The sequence below is a fragment of the Meles meles genome, chromosome 3 (assembly GCF_922984935.1).
Source record: "Meles meles chromosome 3, mMelMel3.1 paternal haplotype, whole genome shotgun sequence".
Taxonomy (NCBI): Eukaryota; Metazoa; Chordata; class Mammalia; order Carnivora; family Mustelidae; genus Meles; species Meles meles.
In genome coordinates this window covers 124,118,440-124,139,089 of record NC_060068.1, presented here as the reverse complement: position 1 = coordinate 124,139,089, position 20,650 = coordinate 124,118,440, and the positions used below count along the sequence as shown (strand labels likewise).

The following is a 20,650-nucleotide window of genomic DNA, read 5'->3' as shown; positions in this document are numbered from 1 at the left end:
TATTGTGAGTCTATAGTTTGGTCACAGACATAGTGGGAGAGGAGGGAACACACAACCTAAGCTTTCCAAAATGAGTTGGGTGGGGATGATAGTAAATATTAGATGTGTGATAGAACTGTAAAAATATTTTGAAATCACCATCGTGATTAGGGAACAGTGAAATAAATTACATATTCTTTATCAGCATTAAGGCAGAGGCACACACTCTGGTAAGTCAGGGGAGATAGAGAGACAGAGAGAGAGAGAAAAAGAGAGTGAGAGAGAGAGATTGAGATTTCATACTTCTCAAGATGAGGAGAACTGCCCTAGTTCTAGAAGGCAGAGATTTTTATCAGCACCAAGGAGAGATGCACAGTCTCCATTGCTTGTTCTGAGACAAGATTCTGGGAAGTGTTTTAATTATATCCAGTCTGAACTGAAACAAAACAAAAAACAAAACAAAACAAAACAAAAAACAGCATTGATGTCTGTGTAAGTGCACACGTAGATCAGAGGATTCACATTGATTATTCAGATTTATTGCTCTTTTCTGGTCAACTCTCTTACATTTTAGATTGGCCTACTTTCTCCATAATTTCCCAGCAAAGGAAAAAGAGGTTGGAAGGTGAGATTTTAAAGGTTCATGTTGATGGTAATTTTTCTAAAGTTTCTGGTGTGATCAATTCCTAAGCACACTTGTCAGTGAGATTGGACTCTGAGCTCTGGCTGGGACATAAGATAGTGGGGTGTTTTATGAGATCTGTCTCTGAACTTAGTTTTGTGCCTACCTGAATTGGGAGGGGCTCGTGGGGAGAGATTCCATTTTATTGAAAGAAAAAAAAAAGAGGACAATAGAATTTTGATTTAGGGAGATCCTGCTGAGGAAACTAGATCAATCATTACTGAATGAGCTGTCTGATGTCTATATTCTTTCTCTGGAGGATGGCAGAATGATTAGGGGTATTTTCACTGTAGGAAGGAGGGTGAAGATTGTGTATATTTTTTATTCCTTCTTTCTCCTGTCCACGAACCCCTTAGTCATTTGTGTGAGGTCAAGCTGTGTTGCCAGTAGAGCTGAGGAAGTCCATGCCCAGAAGCTTCCAGATTCTCCATTCTGATTCCATCCCTCATCTAAGAATCTCTCCTTACATCTCTACAAGTTACCTGACACCTCATATTAGTTTTTCTAATTAATTAATTAAGTGAAATTGATATGGTGATTAGTTATTTTATGTCCAGTATTTGTTCTATGTATTGAATCTAAGTGATAACATAGATTTAATCCCTTTCCTCAAGGAATTCAGAGATGGTGCACAATCTATTATTCAACAGTGAAACGGGGTCAGGTAGGAGTGGATAAGTTAGGACCCTTAACCCAGATGGGTTTATACTCTCCTATTTTTAATTTTCTCAGTCAAGGCTATATTTTAGCAGGAGAGAATTAACTGTAAGTCAAAGAGTGACATTCTATCCATGGAATTTCAAATATCAATAAACAGTTGGAGATGTATTTGAGAAATCATTTGGGGTGGGGGAGAATCATGTTGATCTGCACAGACAACTTCTCTGCCTGTGACTAAAGCCATCCTGGCGTTAAGGATGAAGTGTGATAAAGCAAAGACATAAAGCAAAAGGGAACAAAAGAAACAGAAGAGAAATGGCAGGCTGCTGGTGGGGGCGACAGAGAAGAGGGCCCTAATGGAGGGAGGGGGAAAAAAAGCTCATTGGGTAGCCCTCACATGGAGAGATGGAAGCCACATTTTTTTTTAAAGATTTTATTCATTTATTTGACAGAGATCACAAGTAGGCAGAGAAGCAGGCAGAGAGAGAGGAAGGGAAGCAGGCTCCCTGCCGAGTAGAGAGCCCGATGCGGGGCTCGATCCCAGGACCCTGGGATCATGACCTGAGCCGAAGGCCAAGGAAGCCACATTTTTGAATGGCTTTCTGGATAAATAGTAGCAAAAGTTTTTGCCACTAGGGAATTTTCACCCACCATTTCTTATTGGATGCATGGTTTAAGATACATGGTCTCCCAAACAAGAAGCATCTATTAAACATTAAGTGATGTGCTTACTCATTTAAAAAAAATAATAATATTTAAGCCCTATTCTGAATTTTCTGAGCAGCAGCGTTAAATGGGGTGCTTAACTGGAGTTCATCTTGTTCTTATGCAAACAAAAAATCTTGACATTAGAACTAATAAGCCCATGTGGCAATACTGAAGATGTGTGAGTATATTAATTTTTTTGAAGTGTTACAAGAAGTTCACAGACCTCCATTTCTACAATGGAAATCTTAAAGGAGCCCATTGCTGCGCTGTTGGGGGGGGGGTGGCATTTAGACCTGTATGTTGCTTGTTACATTTAGATATTGCAAGCAATACAAAATTGCTAAAATATCTGCATATACAACATGTAAGCCTGGAAACCAAAAAGACAAGCATTCAAATCCACCTCCATCACTTACAACTCTGTGACACAGAACAAGTTACAGAAACCTCTGAATTATCTCATTTGTGACATAGGAGGAACTAATGTAGCAGACTGATAAGATTATTCTATGAACTAAATGAGATGGTGCATGTAAAAGACTATTATTATAGTAAATGGCATCTATGTTCAATAAATATTGAATGGTAATGATAATTAGGATGAATCTTATTTTATATCTTAAAATGAGGTAATACTTGTCCCCAGGATTTTCCCAAGACACACTGAAATTATAAATACAAGTACACAGATCATTGCCTGGCACACAGGAAGAATTTAGTAATTGTTAGTTGTGTTCTTTAGCTATTTCTCCTTATACAATTTCATAGACTCCTCCTTTTTTGAAGAACTAAACACAAAAGTAGAGCATCTCTGAGGTACATCTTCGTAAGTGGCTCCAACAAGTTTCCATTCATCAGTGCTGAGATGTTAGACTTACAGACCTTGGAAGGCTTAATTTTTTTCTCTCTAGCCTGCAGGTTGGAGGTTCCAGTGTATTTTAATAAAATCCCCACAAAGCAACTTACAGGATCTGAATAAAAGCAGTGTTTCTCTTTAAGTACAATGGGATTTTTGTTGTTGTTGGAGGTGATGGTTGTGTGTGTGCGCGTGCGCGCACACATTTTTTTTTCCTGGTTGTTTTAAGTAGATTTTTTCCTCCTGCCTTCCAGAAAATGGAAGTTAAAAGCATTTGATAAATGGAATAAAACATTTCAGTTGGGCCTTTTTTTTTTTTTTAAAGATTTTATTTATTTGACAGAGAGAGATCACAAATAGGCAGAGAGGTAGGCAGAGAGGGGGTGGGGGAAGCAGGCTCCCTGCCAAGCAGAGAGCCTGATGCAGGGCTCAATCCCAGAACCCTGGGACCAGGACCTGAGCGGAAAGCAGAGGCTTTAACCCACTGAGCCACCCAAGCGCCCCATCAGTTGGGCCTTTTAAAAAGTATTAACCCATGTTACTCTGCAGAGCTCTTTTGTCGGCTTAGTAACACTGACAACATCACTCCAGCTTGTGAGTGTCAGGGTCCCAGTAAGGGTAAGGGCCCTCAGACCTCAACACAGGGCTGTGGGCAACACACTCTGGTCCCTGCTGTGTATCCCCACTCAGTCCCTGTGAGTATGATTCTTTGGGTGTATAGACTGACTTTCATTCTTTTCTAATTGGGCAGTAGTTCTATTTTTTTATTATCATACATGATTATTATGTAAATTTCTAGCAAACCACAGTAAGTAAAATTATCCCTCTAACCTCACATCTCTCCTTACCTCTGCTTGGGGGTAACATTATTAATGGTCTGTGTACATTTTTACAGACTCTGGGGACATGGAAAAGGATTTAAAAACAAAACAAAACAAAACAAAACATAAATGGGCTTATGCATGGTGCTCCATAGTCTCTTTCTACTGAGTATATTAAAATTATCTTTCCAGATCAAGGCATATCTACCTTCTCCTACTCCATTGTATGGATAAGCTGTTGTTTATGTAATAGGATCCCAGATTTGGGGACATTTATCTTGTTTGCTGCATTTGGATATTTAAAACAATACAATATGCCATAAACAGCTGTGCACACAAATGCTTGTCTTATTTACTTTGGACAAATTTGCAGAATGATTTATCATCTACAAAGTGCTGCTGCCTCTATTCATTTCTATGATCCTAAAAGATGGATGCTAGGGCAGTTATAAGCCTTGACTCTAAAGCACCCTCACCTCTCAGCACCAGCACCATGCTTCAGAAAGAGCCCCAAATTAGACAGAACTGAGCTTGGATTCAGGCCTAGCCACTTAGGAATGGATAATGCCTGAGGAAATCCTCATATTTCATTGGGGACTTCATTGATACTTAAAAAAATGTAAGATCATAGATGTCTCATCTATATGCACAGTTTCTGGCATACAGACCTCAAGTTTCTGGCATATAGACCTCAAAATTGGTAATATCAGTGTCTGATGGGAGACCACATCTTATTTTCCTTTTTATCTAACTTTCTGCCCCCCACTCAAGCTCTAGGCTTCTTAAGAAGGCTGATTTATGGTACAGAGACATTTATGACCACATGAAAGCATTGTTTAAATCCTACCTGGGAAATGGGGGACTCCCCGTGGGTGGAAGAGACAGAGATGATGGGGAGCAACAAAGCCCCCTGCTGGACTTTACTGACCCCCAACTTCCACATCTCTGAGTCTTTGGCCGCCTCTGTCACTTGCTTCATACAATGAGGTGTTGTGCACTTAGAATCAAGTCTTTCAGGATGGGAAATGGTTCAAACAAGAAGAAAGAAGACAGGGCTAAACCTAGAACTCATGAGAAAAATCACATTGCCTCAAGGGGCCATAGAAATAAGTGACTCTGCTTTAGATGATACTGTTACTATTTTTGAAAGTTAGGATATTTTCTTTCTAGGTAAGTGTTTGTGGTGCCGTGGAGATAAGAAAGAAGTTTAAAAGACCTCTTACATAGAAACCCAGAGCAGAGAAAAATAGTGGTGGCCATAGGTTGTAGTTGTTTCCATGGTCAGAAAATACATTATTTCTTTTTGGTTAAAAAAAAAAAAAAAAAGGTCTTTGGATTTAACTCTGTAGTTGTGACCTTGAGACCTTTATCTTAGTATTAAAAAAGACCTAAAGACAAAGCAGGTGGATGAGTTGAGATTGTCCTTGGCATGAACACAAGGACCAAGATTGCTTGTGTGCTGGAGTGGAGAAAAGAGTTGGTCAGGCATTGTTCAGGAGAACTGGTTTTTCACTCTCGCTCTGATGACTTTACTTGTCACTGGTCACATGATCTCCATGCCAGCTCCCCGGCCCCCCCCTGCAATGCTGAAGTTTTACTTTCTGTAAAATTAGGGGTTGTACTAGAACTCTTTTCAAAACCAAAGATATTTGTATTACGCACTCACATTTTTTGTTGTTGTTGTTATTTAACATTATCACATGAACTTGTAATATTTGGAATGAAATTGGCTCACGTACAAACATTTAAACATGAAAATTTGGAGTAGAATCCCCTGTTTAAATGATACATGAAACATAGTCACATGGTTTGCTCCCTCTTGAAAACCTACCAGAATGAAAGCAAAGGGAGTTTTCTAAAAGAAGGTAGATACCATATGGTAAAGGAATAAATGACTTAGCAGACCCAGCAAAGGTAATTCACAAGCCAGCAGTGGGGAGAGCTGAGAACTCATCCAATCTAAAGCAAAGATTTCCCCCAAGTTTCAGGAACGGGTAGAAGGAGTTGCCCCTGGAGGTGGGATGAACAGGAGAAGGTTTAACAAGGAGAACCAGCTGCAAGTGTGTTTAAGAAGCAGTCTGATGCCCTGCAGAGGGGGTTATTGGAAGTTTATTCTATAAAGATAAAACAGAAGACTGGATTAGGAAACACTCAGCAAAATCGAAGTCAGTGATGCCATTCTCGAAACAAGTTATCAATCAAAGTATGCATCCCAGAAGCAGAACCTTCTGGCACTTTGGTCCCATTCAGCTTTTAGAGGGCTGCAGCCAGGGCTTAACCCTTCAGATGAGAGAGCAGAGAATACTTGTCTATGGAATCTGAGAAGCACAAGAAGAATATATGTTATATATGAAGAAAATGAAGATATATATCATATATATCATATATGTGTAGATATATGATAGAGTGTAAGCTCACAGACCACAAGCTCTACGCACACCCTCAGAGTTGGCAACCAGATTTTGAGTTACCCACACTGAAACATGAATGCACCATCATTCATTCCAGAACACAAGGGAAAACTTGGACAAAAAGAGAGCACAAAACAAGCAAGCAGAAGAGAAGCAACTTGGAGGAAAGAGCAACTTTGTGAGGCAAAGCAAACTTAAAAATAGAATTTTGAAAAACAAAAGAAGCAATAATGAATCAGAAAAAATATAGTATAAAGAAATTTAAAGAACTAAAAAGAATTTCTGATTTTTTCCCCCAGTTACTTTTTTTTTCCTTTTAGGGAAGAAAAGGTTGTACAAGAGATGGGAACTTGTCATAGTTTACAAAATATTTTAAACACTGAATATTGGTCAGGCCAGAATTGTGGTCTGACTGTATGGGAGAAAGAGACATGGGAAGGATGCTGTTGTGGGATGGGGCTGGCTGGTGCAGGAAAGAGAGTGAAGCCCTGTTGTTTACCATGCGGGGATAACCACAGGAAGAGAAAAAAAAAATAGTTTAGCATATTATTGACAACATAGTCATAAATACCCAAATAACAACTACCTCAGCTAAAAGAAGTAAAGAATTTCCTCTGGCAAGGGGAACAGGAGGGATTGCTGTTTTGCTGTGGTTATTTTGTTTTATTAGTGAACCTTGAAGATGTTTTTAAACTTTACAGATTTGTAACTTTGATAAAAAGAAGCAAAGTTTTATACCACCATCTGTTAAGTGGTCAGTATTACTTGAATAAATGTAGAATTCTCGGTTAAGAAATATCTTATGTGGTTAGATAGTGAGCACATGTCAAAAGTTTTTATTTAAATATATGGAACAAGCTGAACAAGGAGAGAACTGGTTCAAACGGATTTAAGGTTCTTGATTTTTTGTGGGAGAGGAGAGACTTATGTAAAAATTTCCTTAGATGTAAAACAAAATTTCTACAGATCAATGGAATTATATAGACATCAGCAAACCAGCAAATAATAAAACAAAATAAAATGACCCCTTTGTCATTTTTCTAAAATTAAACTCTAACTTGACAGGGCTGTTAACATTTCTGGTTTCTAATAAGTTGTGGATGATTAATCAAGCAAAGTTACATTTCTGCAAAAAGCAAGAGGACCACCCCCTCTCTTTCCCCAGCCAAATTGGGCTGATCACAAAGACTATTTAAAAATCGAGTATCCTCATTTTGCTTTATTTCCAAGTTTTTGATCTTTTTCCTAAACACCTGCCATAAATATAACTTTAGAAATAAAACAATGTTATTAAGTTCTAATTAGATGCTATTGTGCACTGTTTGCTCTAACCTGAGGATTTCTTTGTTTAAAAAAGAGTTTTGTATGAAATAGAGAGGTGATAAAGACATGTTAGCAGCAAAGGGAAATTTTTCTACTTGATATCAAAATGAGGGTTAAAAAAATGAAAAAAGAGGACACCTTTTGCATAATATGATTCAATGTTAGAAAATGCTGTGTCTATATATTTTTACATAAAATCATCTAATGTGTGGTACGTTCTCTTATTGTTCTGTAAACACTGTGGGAGATCAGTTGTCCTGAGGTGCATTCTACATCCCAGGGCTGGGCAAAGGGCTTAAAGTGAAACACGAGGCACCCCCCTCACCCTCTTCCAGCTCTCCTTCCACCCTGTTATATATCAGGCTTATGCATAAAGATTTCACTTAAAGAAGAGACTCTAAGTTCCATCCAGATATCACAGCCTATAATTATTAAAAAAAGAAAAATCACTACTATTAGCAGTGTGTTTAGTTAGGTTGGATGGATTAATTTCTTTGCAAGGCCTATACTGGGAAGACTGACTTTGTCTTTTCAATTATAAACCACCGTTTAGTTTGAGCCCAGAAGACACTTTCCTAGAGATTCCCTCCACTTGCCTGGCACTGGAGCAATTAACAGCAGGTGATTTGTGGCTGCATTTTTACTGCTTAGCACAGGTTTGTCATCTTGAAAGTTTTCCATTTGCATATATGCTATACATTTTTTGGGTGACATTTCGATATCATCCAGAGTTTAGATTATGTATTGCCTTGCACTGCATTTTCTGCTACGTGCTGAGAATCTGTAAGCACAGGCAGAATGCTGCTGCAGACCCAGCAGGATGTGAGTTGCAGCCACCACTTACTGAGGGCTTACTATGTGCCAACCCTTAATATCAAGGGATTTACCTGCATTACTTTATTTATTTCTCGAAACAGCACTTTGAGGTTTCTACCGTTTGCCACACTTTATAAATAAACTGAAACTCAGAGAAGAAAGGTAATTTGCCCAAGGTCACCCAGCTCAAATGAGCAGCACTGAGATTTAAACTCAAGTTTGTCTGATCCCAAAACACTCTGCTGTACAACTTCTCATATTGGGAGCTTTCAGAGTGAAATGAATTGAATTTGACAGTTTTCCACTTTTAAATACCAAACTTCCTGAACAGTCTAATTGCTGCTCTCTGGACTAAGATGAAATGGCTATTTAAAAGAAGCAGGGAGCAGGAGGTCAAGAGAAAAGGGGTTTTATTATCTCTGTTGGTAAAGGAAGAGATGTAATCCTGGAAAAAAAAAATAACATCAAATGGAAGCCATTATATAAATTTGCAGTGGGCTTAGTTTGATGAAATTGCAAAGGAATGCAGAGAAGATAAGGGAGTCATGAAAACACAGCACTGGAGATTTTCTAAAAGGGAAAGAAAAGATCAGAATCCACTGAAGGCAGTTAGAAGCTGGCTCCCTTGAAGTCCACGTCTATGTAACTTGAGAGATAAGATGAGGCTGACAAGGCCCAAAGCAACAACCAGAGATCTGTGTTCCTGGTCCAGGTTGCTTGTGTGTGTGGGTGAGGAGCCTGCTCTGGAGCCAGACTGCTGGGTCTGAATCCTTTTTCCCTAGCTGTGATTCTGGACAAGGTACTTAACCTCTCTGGACTTTCATTTCCACAACTGAACAAATCATCTCATGTGTGGGAGATTATAATATTGCCCATCTTGTTGTGAGATGAGATAAAGCATTTGGCAAGGTGCCAGGTATTTAATAACACTCACACGTGTTAGCATCATGGTTCTTACATAGACATCACAGTCATGTAATGTACAAGATGGAGAATTGTAAGTCAGTACAAAGGCTTGAAGAAATGAAGGAGAAGGAAGTCAGGAGAAAGCTTGACCTGGAGCTGAGAAGTGAAGGAAGCTATTCCTTCCCCTATCCCTGAGCAGATGTGGGGAAAGGGCTGGACGGTGGTGGGAAAGCTCACCTAATCTAACAAGAGAATCTTGCAAGAGCTTGAGGTCTGGTGGGACTTAACGGAGCATGAGAACTTGTTTCTGTGAAATATATGCTGTAACGGAAGGCTTGCTGGTGAGCTCCACGGAGAGCTCCATGGAGCTGGAGAATCGGGGGTTATAGCCAAAGAGCAGAAGAAGCAAGTGTGAGGCAGAGAGAGGAAGCAAGCTCAGTTATTCATCTTCGGATGGCAGTGATCACTGAAAGCCCATTGGGAGGAGAGGGGGATTTTTAATAAGCAGATTTTCTTCCTTCCTTCCTTCTTTTTTTTTTTTTGGCCTCCCCAAACTCTATTTTCCTTTCATTGGTTACATTAAGAGACAAACTACTCTTGAGTTGAATGCAGCAAAGGTTAATGAGGTTCTTATGAATAAGTGTAAGTAGTTATCTACCTTTTTAGCTACCATTTCTTAGGCATTTCATTTATGTCAGACTCTGGCTGGGTTCTGGAGTCTTTTCCCAAATTCCAGTCTCCATTTCTAGAGCTTCACAGTGTGTTGTGTCATGGTTCTTAACCATCAGAATTATCCACATAAAATTAAGAATTTGCTGATGCCCAGGCTGGCTCTCAGACCCACAGAATCTCCTACAGTGGAATTAAGCAAATACATTGTCTCAGAATTACATGTGTTAATTTTAAGTCCACACCAACCTTGAAAGACTAGTGAGAGAACCTTTGGTAGTTTGTAGATGATGAAGTTGCAGCTCAGAGGGGTTAAGTTGTAAGTGAGAACACACAGCTGATAAAGGCTGGGTTGGAATTCAGACCTAGAGCAGCTGATCTTAAAATCCCAAGGCCTTTGCACTTGGTCATGACCACCATCTCAGTTGTACATAGATGAAACTCTGTGTCTTAAGAGTATACTGGTAAAAGGATTTGAGAATGTAGTGAATCAGCATCGTAAATAAGCTCAAAACCCTCGTGCATCATGGCAAATACTCAAAGAGCATCAGCAACTTCTACCCAAGTTTCAGTGACTTGTATTGAAAGTGGGTAGTACCCTATAAATGTTACAATGAGTTCACCATGGATTTCCCTCAAGATAGAAAATGAAGCTTCTATTGTATAAACTCTCCCATGGTTATAGGCTCCATCACATAAGCCCAGTCCTGGGCTCCAGAAACACTGCCTCCTCTATTTGTCCCTTAAGCTCAGTGGTGATGGTGACTTCCTCCTATTGCTAATCCCTCGGTTATTTTGCTTTGTGACTCAGATTTCCATCACCCATATAATCAATTTCCTGCAGTAAATACCCTCCTTATTCCAGGTTAGATTCTGACTGTTACACCAATGAAGAAACCAAGATTCAGAGAAGTAGCCAATAACACAACAATTCAGTAGTTAGCATTCTAAAACAAAAGTTTCTGATTCCAGAGTTAAGCTCTTAATCTCTGCCACATATTTAGTAAAATTTAGTGAAATTCCTGGTGCCCAGTGCCAGGTGGTGACGGCCATGGGGATATGATGACAATGACTACGATGATGATGCTGGTGGTACTGATGTTGGCACTGGTGATGATCTTGATGACCACCATGTCCGACTGCTGTTGTATGTCCTTTGGAAGAGATGTACAGATACAATATCTGGTTGTCACACAGATGTCTCTGACTGTGTTCCAGGCCTTCACCTACCACCACATCCAAGAAATCATGGTCCAGCTTCTTCGCACAGTCAACCGGACGGTCATCACGATGGGAAGGGATCATGTTCTGATTGTGAGTAGATCTCTTCCTCTTGTCAAACATTTCAAACTGTTCAGAGTCAAGGAATGGATTTTCTGGAACACCAGGCATGTTGAAGACCTAGTGCTAATCATTACTTTGTTTTGGAGTATAACAGATTTTTAAAAAAATCTGAGTTGGGATAACATGAGAGTCAACTCAAGTTACTGAAATAAAACAAGACTTAAGCCTTGTTCACCAAATTGAGTGTACCCGTGGAGATGAAATATCACTGGTAAAGACGGAAGACTGAGAGAAGATTTTTATGAGTGGGATAGGCAGAATGTCCCCCATTCACGTCCACCAGGATCCTTTCCTTTTGGACTAGAGTCAAGCAATGTCCAGTTTCAGGGTCCTGTGAGTATGGTTTTCTAAGTGGATTCACTGTATATTAACTCTGCCCACAGACGTTAGTTAATTCATCCTTGTTAAGTTTGGGTTAGCCTTTTGCACAAATGCTATATTCTGAAGATCAGAAGATCCCTGCCTCATTGTCTGATTATTTTCCCTCTCCAGACAGAGAACACCTCTAACCCTTTAACCTTCAGGTTAAACCACATTGCTTTAAGCCACAGGCCAAAAACAATGCTTATAGGGACCAGTCACCAATATAAATAAGTATGTTTGTCTATGTCACTTCTCTGCTTAAACTCACCAGTGGTTTCCCATCTCACTCAAGATAAACTCCAAACCATTACTAGGGCCTGAATGCCCTCTGCCCCTTTTCTCCCACACATAAAACATGATTATTTTTGCTGTTGCCTCAGTTCGACCTATCTCCGCCTCAGGTCTGAGGGCTTATTTCCTCATGTAAATCAAATCTTGGCTCAGGTGTCACCTAATTAGAGACACTTCCCTGCCCTGATTACCCTGTCTTAATAAGCAGCATCTCTCCATCCTCTTTCCATCTCTGCACCTTACTTCTTTGTTTCTTAGAATTTATCACCACCTGAAATATATATATGTATATAGATAGATAGATAGATAGATAGATAGATAGATATATCCCTTGACTGATTGATTGTCTGGCTCTGCTTGTGAGAAAATGAACTCCAGGATGTAAGGATTCCATCTGTTTTATTCATTTGTATCTCCAAACCCTATAAGAGTGCCCTGCATAGAGTAGGTACTTGATAAATATTTGTTGAATGAATGAGCGAATGAATGAATGAAGTGTACCAGACAGGGATGCTAATGTTTAGTGAGGACAAAGTATGGAAAGAACCTAAATGTCCATCAACAGATGAATGGATAAAGAAGATGTGGTATATACATACAATGGAATACTATGCAGCCATCAAAAGAAACAAAATCTTACCACTTGAAATGACATGGATGGAACTAGAGGGTATTATGCTGAGTGAAATAAGTCAATCAGAGAAATACAATTATCATATGATCTCTATGATATGAGGAATTTGAGAGGGCAGGGGGTTGTGGGGAGTAGGGACAGAAAAAATGAAACAAGATGGGATCAGGAGGGAGACAAACCATAAGAGACTCTTAATCTCACAAAAAAACCTGAGCGTTGCAGGGGAGAGAGGGGTCGGGATAGAGTAGCTGGGTTATGGACAATGGGGAGGGTATGTTCTATGGTGAGTGCTGTAAACTGTGTAAGCCTGATGATTCACAGACCTGTACCCCTGGGGCAAATAATACATTATATGTTAATTTTTTAAAAAGTAGCTGGGCAAGGATTTGATCCCAAGAAGCAGCTGAGTGTAAAATTTTCTCTAGACCCATTTGGTTCTGTTCAGTCATGTCAATGCATGTTTACTTAATGTATACTGTGTACATTTAAAGCAGTGGTGACATTCATAGAGAGGACCAGCTGGTCAGGTGCTCCTGCCTTCCTGGGGCAGACAGCTGTGTAAATTGTTCCTTGTCATTTGTCTCACTTAGGATCCTTCCACTTTAGAAGTATCACCATTTCTTACTCGGTTACAAGCTTCCATATCTGTGGTTTCCATAACACCCCTTAGATAAGCATTTTATGACCTCTCTAATCTTTATTCCTTTTCTTTGGAGCCAGACCTAAAGATGATCATCAATCTATTTGGGTCATTCTGTATATAGCAGGTCTTAACTCTCTCTGTCCTTTAGAACAGTCATCTTTTAAAACAGTGTGTGGATCATAGGAAGTGCCAAGTAACTGGTGTCTTATTATTTTCCTTTCTATCTGGTACACTTCATTTCTCTGTCCCTTTGCATTATCGACACAGGCAAGTGAGCATAGTTTGGCCCCCATTCACTACAGTCTGTTACCTGAGCCTTCCATTTGATGCTCTGCCTTGGTTACTCATCTTTCTAACACATATTCCTCACTGCTGTCCCATTAATCTTTGCCAGGACATTCCCATACTCTGGAATGTTCTCTGGGTCCCCACTCTCTACCAAATTAAGTCTTATGACCATTCTCAGCTTCGGTGATCTGGCCATAACCACATTTATCAGCTTTTTCATCAACTTTTCTCCATCCAAATATTAAACCAAAATGGATGTCTGGATATTTCCCAAAAATGCCTGGTATTCTCTCACTCATGCTGCTTTCTTTGTCTGGAATTCCTTAGTATGCCATCTCAGTCTGTTGAAATCCTACCTAGTCTTCAAAGTCTAGCACAAATGCACCACTCTAGATGGTGCTCAAATCTCACCAACCTGGTCGAGCACTCCCTACCTCTTCTAAATCACACAGCACTCTTTTTTCCTTTGCTTGCTTGCTTGCTTTTAGTTTTATTGGAGTAAAATTTGCATACTTTAAAATTTAACTATTGTAAGATTCAGTTAGATGAGTTTCAGTAAATTTACAGTGGTGCAACCATGACAGTAACTCAGTTGCTGACATTTCCTTCATTGCGGAAATTTTCATTTGCAATCTGTCTGCATCACACCCTTACCTCTCCATCCCCATCCCAGCCCTGAGCAACCACTCTTCTACTCTCTGTCTCTATAGATTTGCCCGCTTTGGACATTTCATGTAAGTGAAATTATGCAATTCGATGTCTTTTATGTCTGGCTTCTTAGCATCTTTTTGAAGTTCATCCATATTTTAGGATGTATCAGTACTTAATTCCTTTTTTAAAAAAAGATTTTATGTATTTATTTGACAGAGAGAGAGAGATCACAAGTAGGCAGAGAAGCAGGCAGAGAGATGGGGGAAGCAGGCTTCCTGCTGAGCAGAGAGCCCAGTGTGGGTCTCGATCCCAGGACCCCGAGATCTCGAGCCAAGCCGAAAGCAGAGGCCTTAACCTATTGAGCCACCCAGGCACCCCAGTACTTAATTCTTTTTTATTGCTGAATAGTATTATACTGTATGAACATGGCACACTTTGTTTATCCATTCTCTAGTTGAGGGATTTTTGAATTGTTTCCAACTTTTGGCTATTATAAATAATGTTGCTGTGAATATTAACATAACAAATTTTGTGTGAGTATTAACATAACAAATTTTGTGTGAATGTATTTTGATTTCTCTTGTGTGGAAATCTAGAAGTGGAATTGCTAGGACATATAGAAAGCGTACATCTAACTTTATAAGGAAATACCAAGCTGTTTTCCATAGTGGCTATTTTATATTTCTGTGAGCCATATGAGGGTTCTAGTTTATCTACACCCTCACCAACACTTAGTATTGTCAGTCTTTGGATTGTAACCATTCTGATGGATTTATAACAATTCTGGCAGTGTCTCATTGTGATTTTAATTTGCATTTCCTTTATGACTAATGATGTTTCTGTGTACTCTCTCTCTCTTTCTTTCATTTTTTTTTTTTTTTTTTTTTTTTAGATGTTGCTATCTGTGACCTTGCCATACTAACTCCTCCCTCATACCACAGAACTTTTAAGGCTTGGGCCTTTCTATAAATTGGGGTAATAATAGACCTTCCTCATAGAGTTCCTGTGGAAATTAACTAAATAACACATGAAAAGCATTTGCATATATGTTTCTTGTACATAATATTCATTTACTTATTCATTCATTATTTTATGAGAACCTCTTATATACTTGGCACAAAGACTCAGAAATGAGTAACATGGTCTGTGCTCTCCAGGAAACCATGACCTCCTTTGATGGGATGTCTCTCAAATACCTCAGACTCACTGTGTCCCAAACACAGCTCATCACCAGCCCACTGAAGCCCGCTCCACACTCTCCTTTCATTCAGGACCCCCATTTATGGTACTGACCTCCTAGAACTGTAAGAGCTGCCCTCGACTGCTCCCCCTTGCTCACCCCCTGCCTTTCTAGCCTCCCACTAAATCGGGCTGTTTTCTGCACATCTGGCTTCAGTCCCTCCCCACCCGGCTCCCCCATTTGCCCTCAGAGCCCCTGGACATTCTCAGTCACTGGGTACGTTGTACTTAGTCTGTGACTTTCTGTCTCTGTGTTCCAGCCTCCCTCCATTCTGTGGATGCCCTTGAGGGCAGGGAACATGTTTTATTCACTCTTTTATCCTCAGCTTCCAATAGTGCACCTGGTATACCATGGGTACTCAATAAATGTTTGTTAAGCAAATGAATGAATGAAATAATACGTAGAAATGCTGTGTTATTCCATATCTTCATGTATTTGTATATGCCTTTCTCTCGGATTGGGATGTTTTTCTTCTTCAAAGAACGTTTTCTCTAAATATCAGGGACCCATATCTCAGGGAGTATGGGAGCAGTACAAGGAATTGTCTGTTCATACTTTTCCTGTCGCCTGGGCTGATTCCAGGAGCCTTGCAGAGGTTCTAAGTTGCAAGCTGTATCATTAGTCTCAATGACTCTTGAGTTTATTGGTGTAATTACAACAATGAGAGTGCCAAGTGGGGAGTTCTGGAGGTGTGTAGAAAGCTTACCTCACTAGGAACGGGAACGCGCCTTAACTAGAAGGAAGAAATAACCAGGTTTTTCTTAAGATATAGCTTCATTTTCATAAAATAGTCCTTTCCAACACTTCTTAGAATAAAAATATCTCCACCAAATTAAAGAAAATGAAGTTGGAAAGCAATTACTCAGAGGTCAGGAGTCCCTGTCTTACTGCTGAAGGCCCCAATTTAATTTCAAATTGAAGTTTGACAAGGAGAAAGCCCCATTCAAACCATCACTTTCAATTTTCCAGATATAATTTTTATTGGTCAGTTTCCATTGCTTGGGAATATTAAACTATCAATATTTACAACAAACACCAGACATGTCTAGTACTTCTGAAATCCTGAAAAGGCCACGACTGGGTGTGGGGTGGTTGGTTGTTGACATGTCATTATGTGGGATTAAGTAGTAACTTCCTTTTTTATTTGTAGGAGCAGGAACATTATAAAAGGTATTAGCTATTAAAATTACAGGAACCATAGGGCTAGGATGGATCGCTTCTTGTGCATAGCACATTGTGATTATCATTTGATGGAAATAACTATTCCTGATTTTTTCTCTTAATTGCTTGCCTAAACAATGAAGTGTTGATGGTGACAAATGAGCAGAAGGAAAATTTACGAAAACAGAAAGCAAAAAATTTTTTACGTGACTGCTGCCCTCTCCTTTCTTTCCCAGAGTCTAATCAGTCACATATACATTTATTTACTAAAGTTACCAAGGAGTTTGAGGATGAAAAAGGCAGCACGGTTTGGTAGAAAGGACATTTTGGTTAAGAGAGAATGGGAGAATATTTTTTTATTTGAGTATAATTAAATAAAGTGCTTGTTACATTAGTGTCTGGTGTACAATACAGTGATTCAATAATTCCATACATTTCTCAGTGCTCATCAGGGTGAGTGTACTCTTAATCCCCCTTATATATTTCTCCCATCCCCCTACCCACCTCCCCCCTGGCAACCACCAGTTAGCTCTCTGTCTTTAAGAGTGAACAGGAGAAATTTTCCATACTTGTTCTGAAGAGTTGGTTCTGTGACTTTATGCCAATGTCACCCTGCTAGACCCTGGTTTCTTCTGTGCGATGAACTCTAACATTCTTACGATCTTTTTCATATATCTAAGTTTTCTGATTTGGCCAATGCCTATTCTCTTTTTACATCTTCCAATATCCCCAGTCAGGGACATAAAACAGATTTTGCTTCCTGGGCCAGCTCTGGTGGTTGGTAATGGCAGCCTGTAGTACTACAATGAGAAAGACTTGGAGACTACATCTTAGCTCAGGGAGAGGAGTGCTGATTAGGGATGTCTGTCATAAGCATAAGCTTAGAGAATAGTGATGTATGCAAAGTACTTGCAAATATTATGTACTGACCGAAATCATTGGTATTTTTCTGGCCCAGTCCAAAAGTTCTTGTAGAACCAATATTCTCTTCCACATTAAGAAGGCTGTGGTATAAGAGGTACAATAATCTGAGTACTTAGCATTTTGCTACATATCATATTTTATCAAATGTAAGATGCACCATGATTTTACATGCCTATAAGAAAGAGAACATGCTACCAATTAAACTGTGACACGGTGGCAATCATTGCATTGATTGTAACCTTCAGAGATATTTCAAAAAAAAGTTGGACTTGAAATCCCTACTGTTTGATAGAGCACATCTTTGAGTCCTCATAGGTAACTATCATCACACACCCCATGGTTTGGGAGAATAGACTGACGGAGCACCAGAGGATGAAAGCACCATGGCCAAAGCCACACAGCCAGTGGCAAGGTAGGATACAAACCAGGGATGTCTGACATCAGAGCATGTGTTTGTTGCACTGTCCCATTGGTCTTGGAGCAGTGTGAGGAAAACTTTCCAGGCTCGCTTGTATAGCTGTGGGGACTGTCTCAGGGAACCTTCCTTGGCCAGTGCATTCCACTGCTGACTGCTCTACAGAAGGCTGTCCCTTGTGTCTGGCCTCCTTAGTGCTGAGGATGGACAATCTCATAGGGAGAATCAACCAGGGAACTTAAACACTGCCAGAAATTCTTGGAAGGGAAACAATCTGGTAATTTTGTTGAAATTGGGATCTAGCTTTTGTTTTGGGTAATTAAAATAAGCCTCTGGGTGATATATTTTGGGCCTAATTACCCCGGTTTTTGCAGAGGAGTCTATTGAGTGATTAAATAAAGGTAAATGCAGTTGGCATCATGCCAGCTCTGGAAAATCAGAGCAGTTTGTTCAAAAAGGGGGAAAAAAAAAAAGCTGGAGATCACCCCATCCTCCAGTGCTTCACCTCACAGTAGCGGTGAAGACTCCATAAAACACCTGAGTCAGAGGCATATGTGTGGCTCAGTCATTAAGCATCTGCCTTCAGCTCAAATCATGATCCCAGGGTCCTGGGATCAAGCCCTGTGTCGGGCTCCCTGCTCAGCTGGAAACCTGTGTCTCTCTCTCCTACTCCCTGCTGCTTATGTTCCCTCTCTTGCTGTGTCTTTCTCTGTCAAATAAATAAAATCTTAACAAAACAAAACAAAACAAAACAAAAACATCTGAGTCATGCAAGAGTCAGGCTTTTAAAGCTCTGACTTCACTTTCCAAATGGCAAATGGCCATGTGCAGTGGGCAAATGGGTGTGCAGTTCCAAGCCAGAAGAGGTTGGTTGACTCATGACATTCACTCAGCAACCCAACACTTTGTTAATAAACAGTATTTCTAATAAAGCTGTCATGTATTGAGCAAATAGTCTGTATTCCAGTCAGAGAACTAAGCACCGTATGTGTCTTACCTCTTAACCCTCAGGTACTCATATTTTACAGATGAGATAACTGAGGCACAGAGAGGTTGTATAACTTGCCTATAATCATACAACTTATGAGTGGAAGAACCAAGATTTAAACTCAGGCAAAACTGTTTACAGAGTTCCTCCTTTTAAATAACATATCATGTACTCCTAAGACCCTAAGTTGTTCTTTGGGCATCAAATATTTTAAAGGTGATAATGAACCACTTTGCCCCAGCTGCTGCTCTGCCAAGACCATGCAGTTTGATGAGATGACCTATGTGGCAACTTTCAGAAACCTCTGAAATGGCAGTGGGTTTTGGTGGCTTTGTAATGACAATGATATCTTTAGGATTGATCTCCTCAATTCTGGGAATCTGTAAAATCAGAATAAGAACCTTGAGAGTTGGTATTTATGAAACTCCAGGTTAAACAGAAGACAAAGCTAGAATAGAGATGCAAAATTATCTCACACCTCCTTCTCCTTTTGTGTGCAGTTTATCCCTGCGCTCTTGAGCAGACAGCCAAGTTCTAGGTCTAAAGGCCTCTCAAATCCAAAGCTTCCCTCCACCACCCATGCCACCAACCCATGTCTGCCCATGACTATTTCTCACTGCTGCCATTGCTGCAGCTGCAAACAAGACATGCTGTCTCCTCTTTGTCCTTTTTGAATTCTTCACACTGTAGCCCATGTGGTCTTATAAAGTAGAACTTTCTGGTGAGAAAGCATCAATGGCCGTCCAGTGGCCAAAGATAAAGGCCGAGCTGTTCTCCATGGCCTTCAGTGTGCGCAGTATAATGGCCTACCTCTTTCCCCTGTACTCTACTTCCCACTCTTGTGCTAACTCGATGGAACTGCTCTGTTAATTACAGAATGTTCCTTTTCTCCTTTGCATTCCATTCCATTCCATCTCCAAATGGCATTTGGATGATATCCCCTCTGTCTAGAATATACTTATAATATACTTATAATATATTCTGTCTAGAATATACTATAAGAATAGAATATCTTACCCTTTTTTACAAAACCTCCTTGCAAATACCTCTTTCTCCTTCATGTCTTGGCCTCAGAGGTACATCTTGACCCATGTTTCACTCATGTAAGTTGGGACCCCTCTGCTCTCTTCAGCCTGAACCTACCTCACATACTCATCATACTGTCGTGAGAACATTCTTCCTAGCTCTACAGGACAATGTCTTCATCACTTCTGCATCTACAGGAAATACTGGGTCCCTAACATCTAGGATGACCTCAGTGAACCCCTCTGAGGGAATGGAAGATTTCTGCTATTTATTTTATTTACATACAAACCATCATTCTTTTCCTTAACATTGTTATTATTATCACCCTTATGGCATGATTATGTTAGGAGGGTAAGAGAGGAGAGAGAATTGTTATTGAATAACTGGACCAAATGGAAAGAATTGGGGGGAGGATGTATTTGTTTTCTTCAGGGGATGCATATGTCAGTGATAATCACAATGAACATTTCTAGGGTGCTTACTGTGTGGTGTGGTAGAGATGGCACTTTGAGGATATTATCACATTTAATCTGTGAGGTTGACAAAAATTATGATCCCCTCCCAGAAAGGAAACAGTGGTCCTAGGGTTTAAATCTCTTGTCCAACACCATATACCTGAGAAGGAGGAAGATAGAGTCCAAATCCAAGTCTACAGAGTTTGAAGCTACCATTTTAAGCAGTTCACTGTATGCCCAGGACATTATTTTTCTGAAGGGTGAAAGATGAAAAGACTAAATGTAGGGGGAGACAGCTTAAGAAAGAAAATAAAGTTTACACAAGAGACTTGAAATTCCAGTTGGTAAAAAAGAGGTAGCATCATTAGGTTGGGGTAGCTTGGTTGCTTTTTGATC

At 39.9% G+C, this 20,650-nt stretch overlaps 1 protein-coding gene across 1 annotated transcript in view; it reads left to right on the top strand.

The window, feature by feature from the left end:
* The window catches only part of DOCK2 (dedicator of cytokinesis 2), a 407,119-nt gene that overhangs the window by 171,354 nt on the left and 215,115 nt on the right, over positions 1-20,650 (top strand). The window contains exon 27 of the mRNA XM_046000057.1: positions 11,050-11,145. Within this exon, the coding sequence (XP_045856013.1) occupies positions 11,050-11,145 (96 nt within the window). The remainder of the gene's footprint in view (positions 1-11,049; positions 11,146-20,650) is intronic.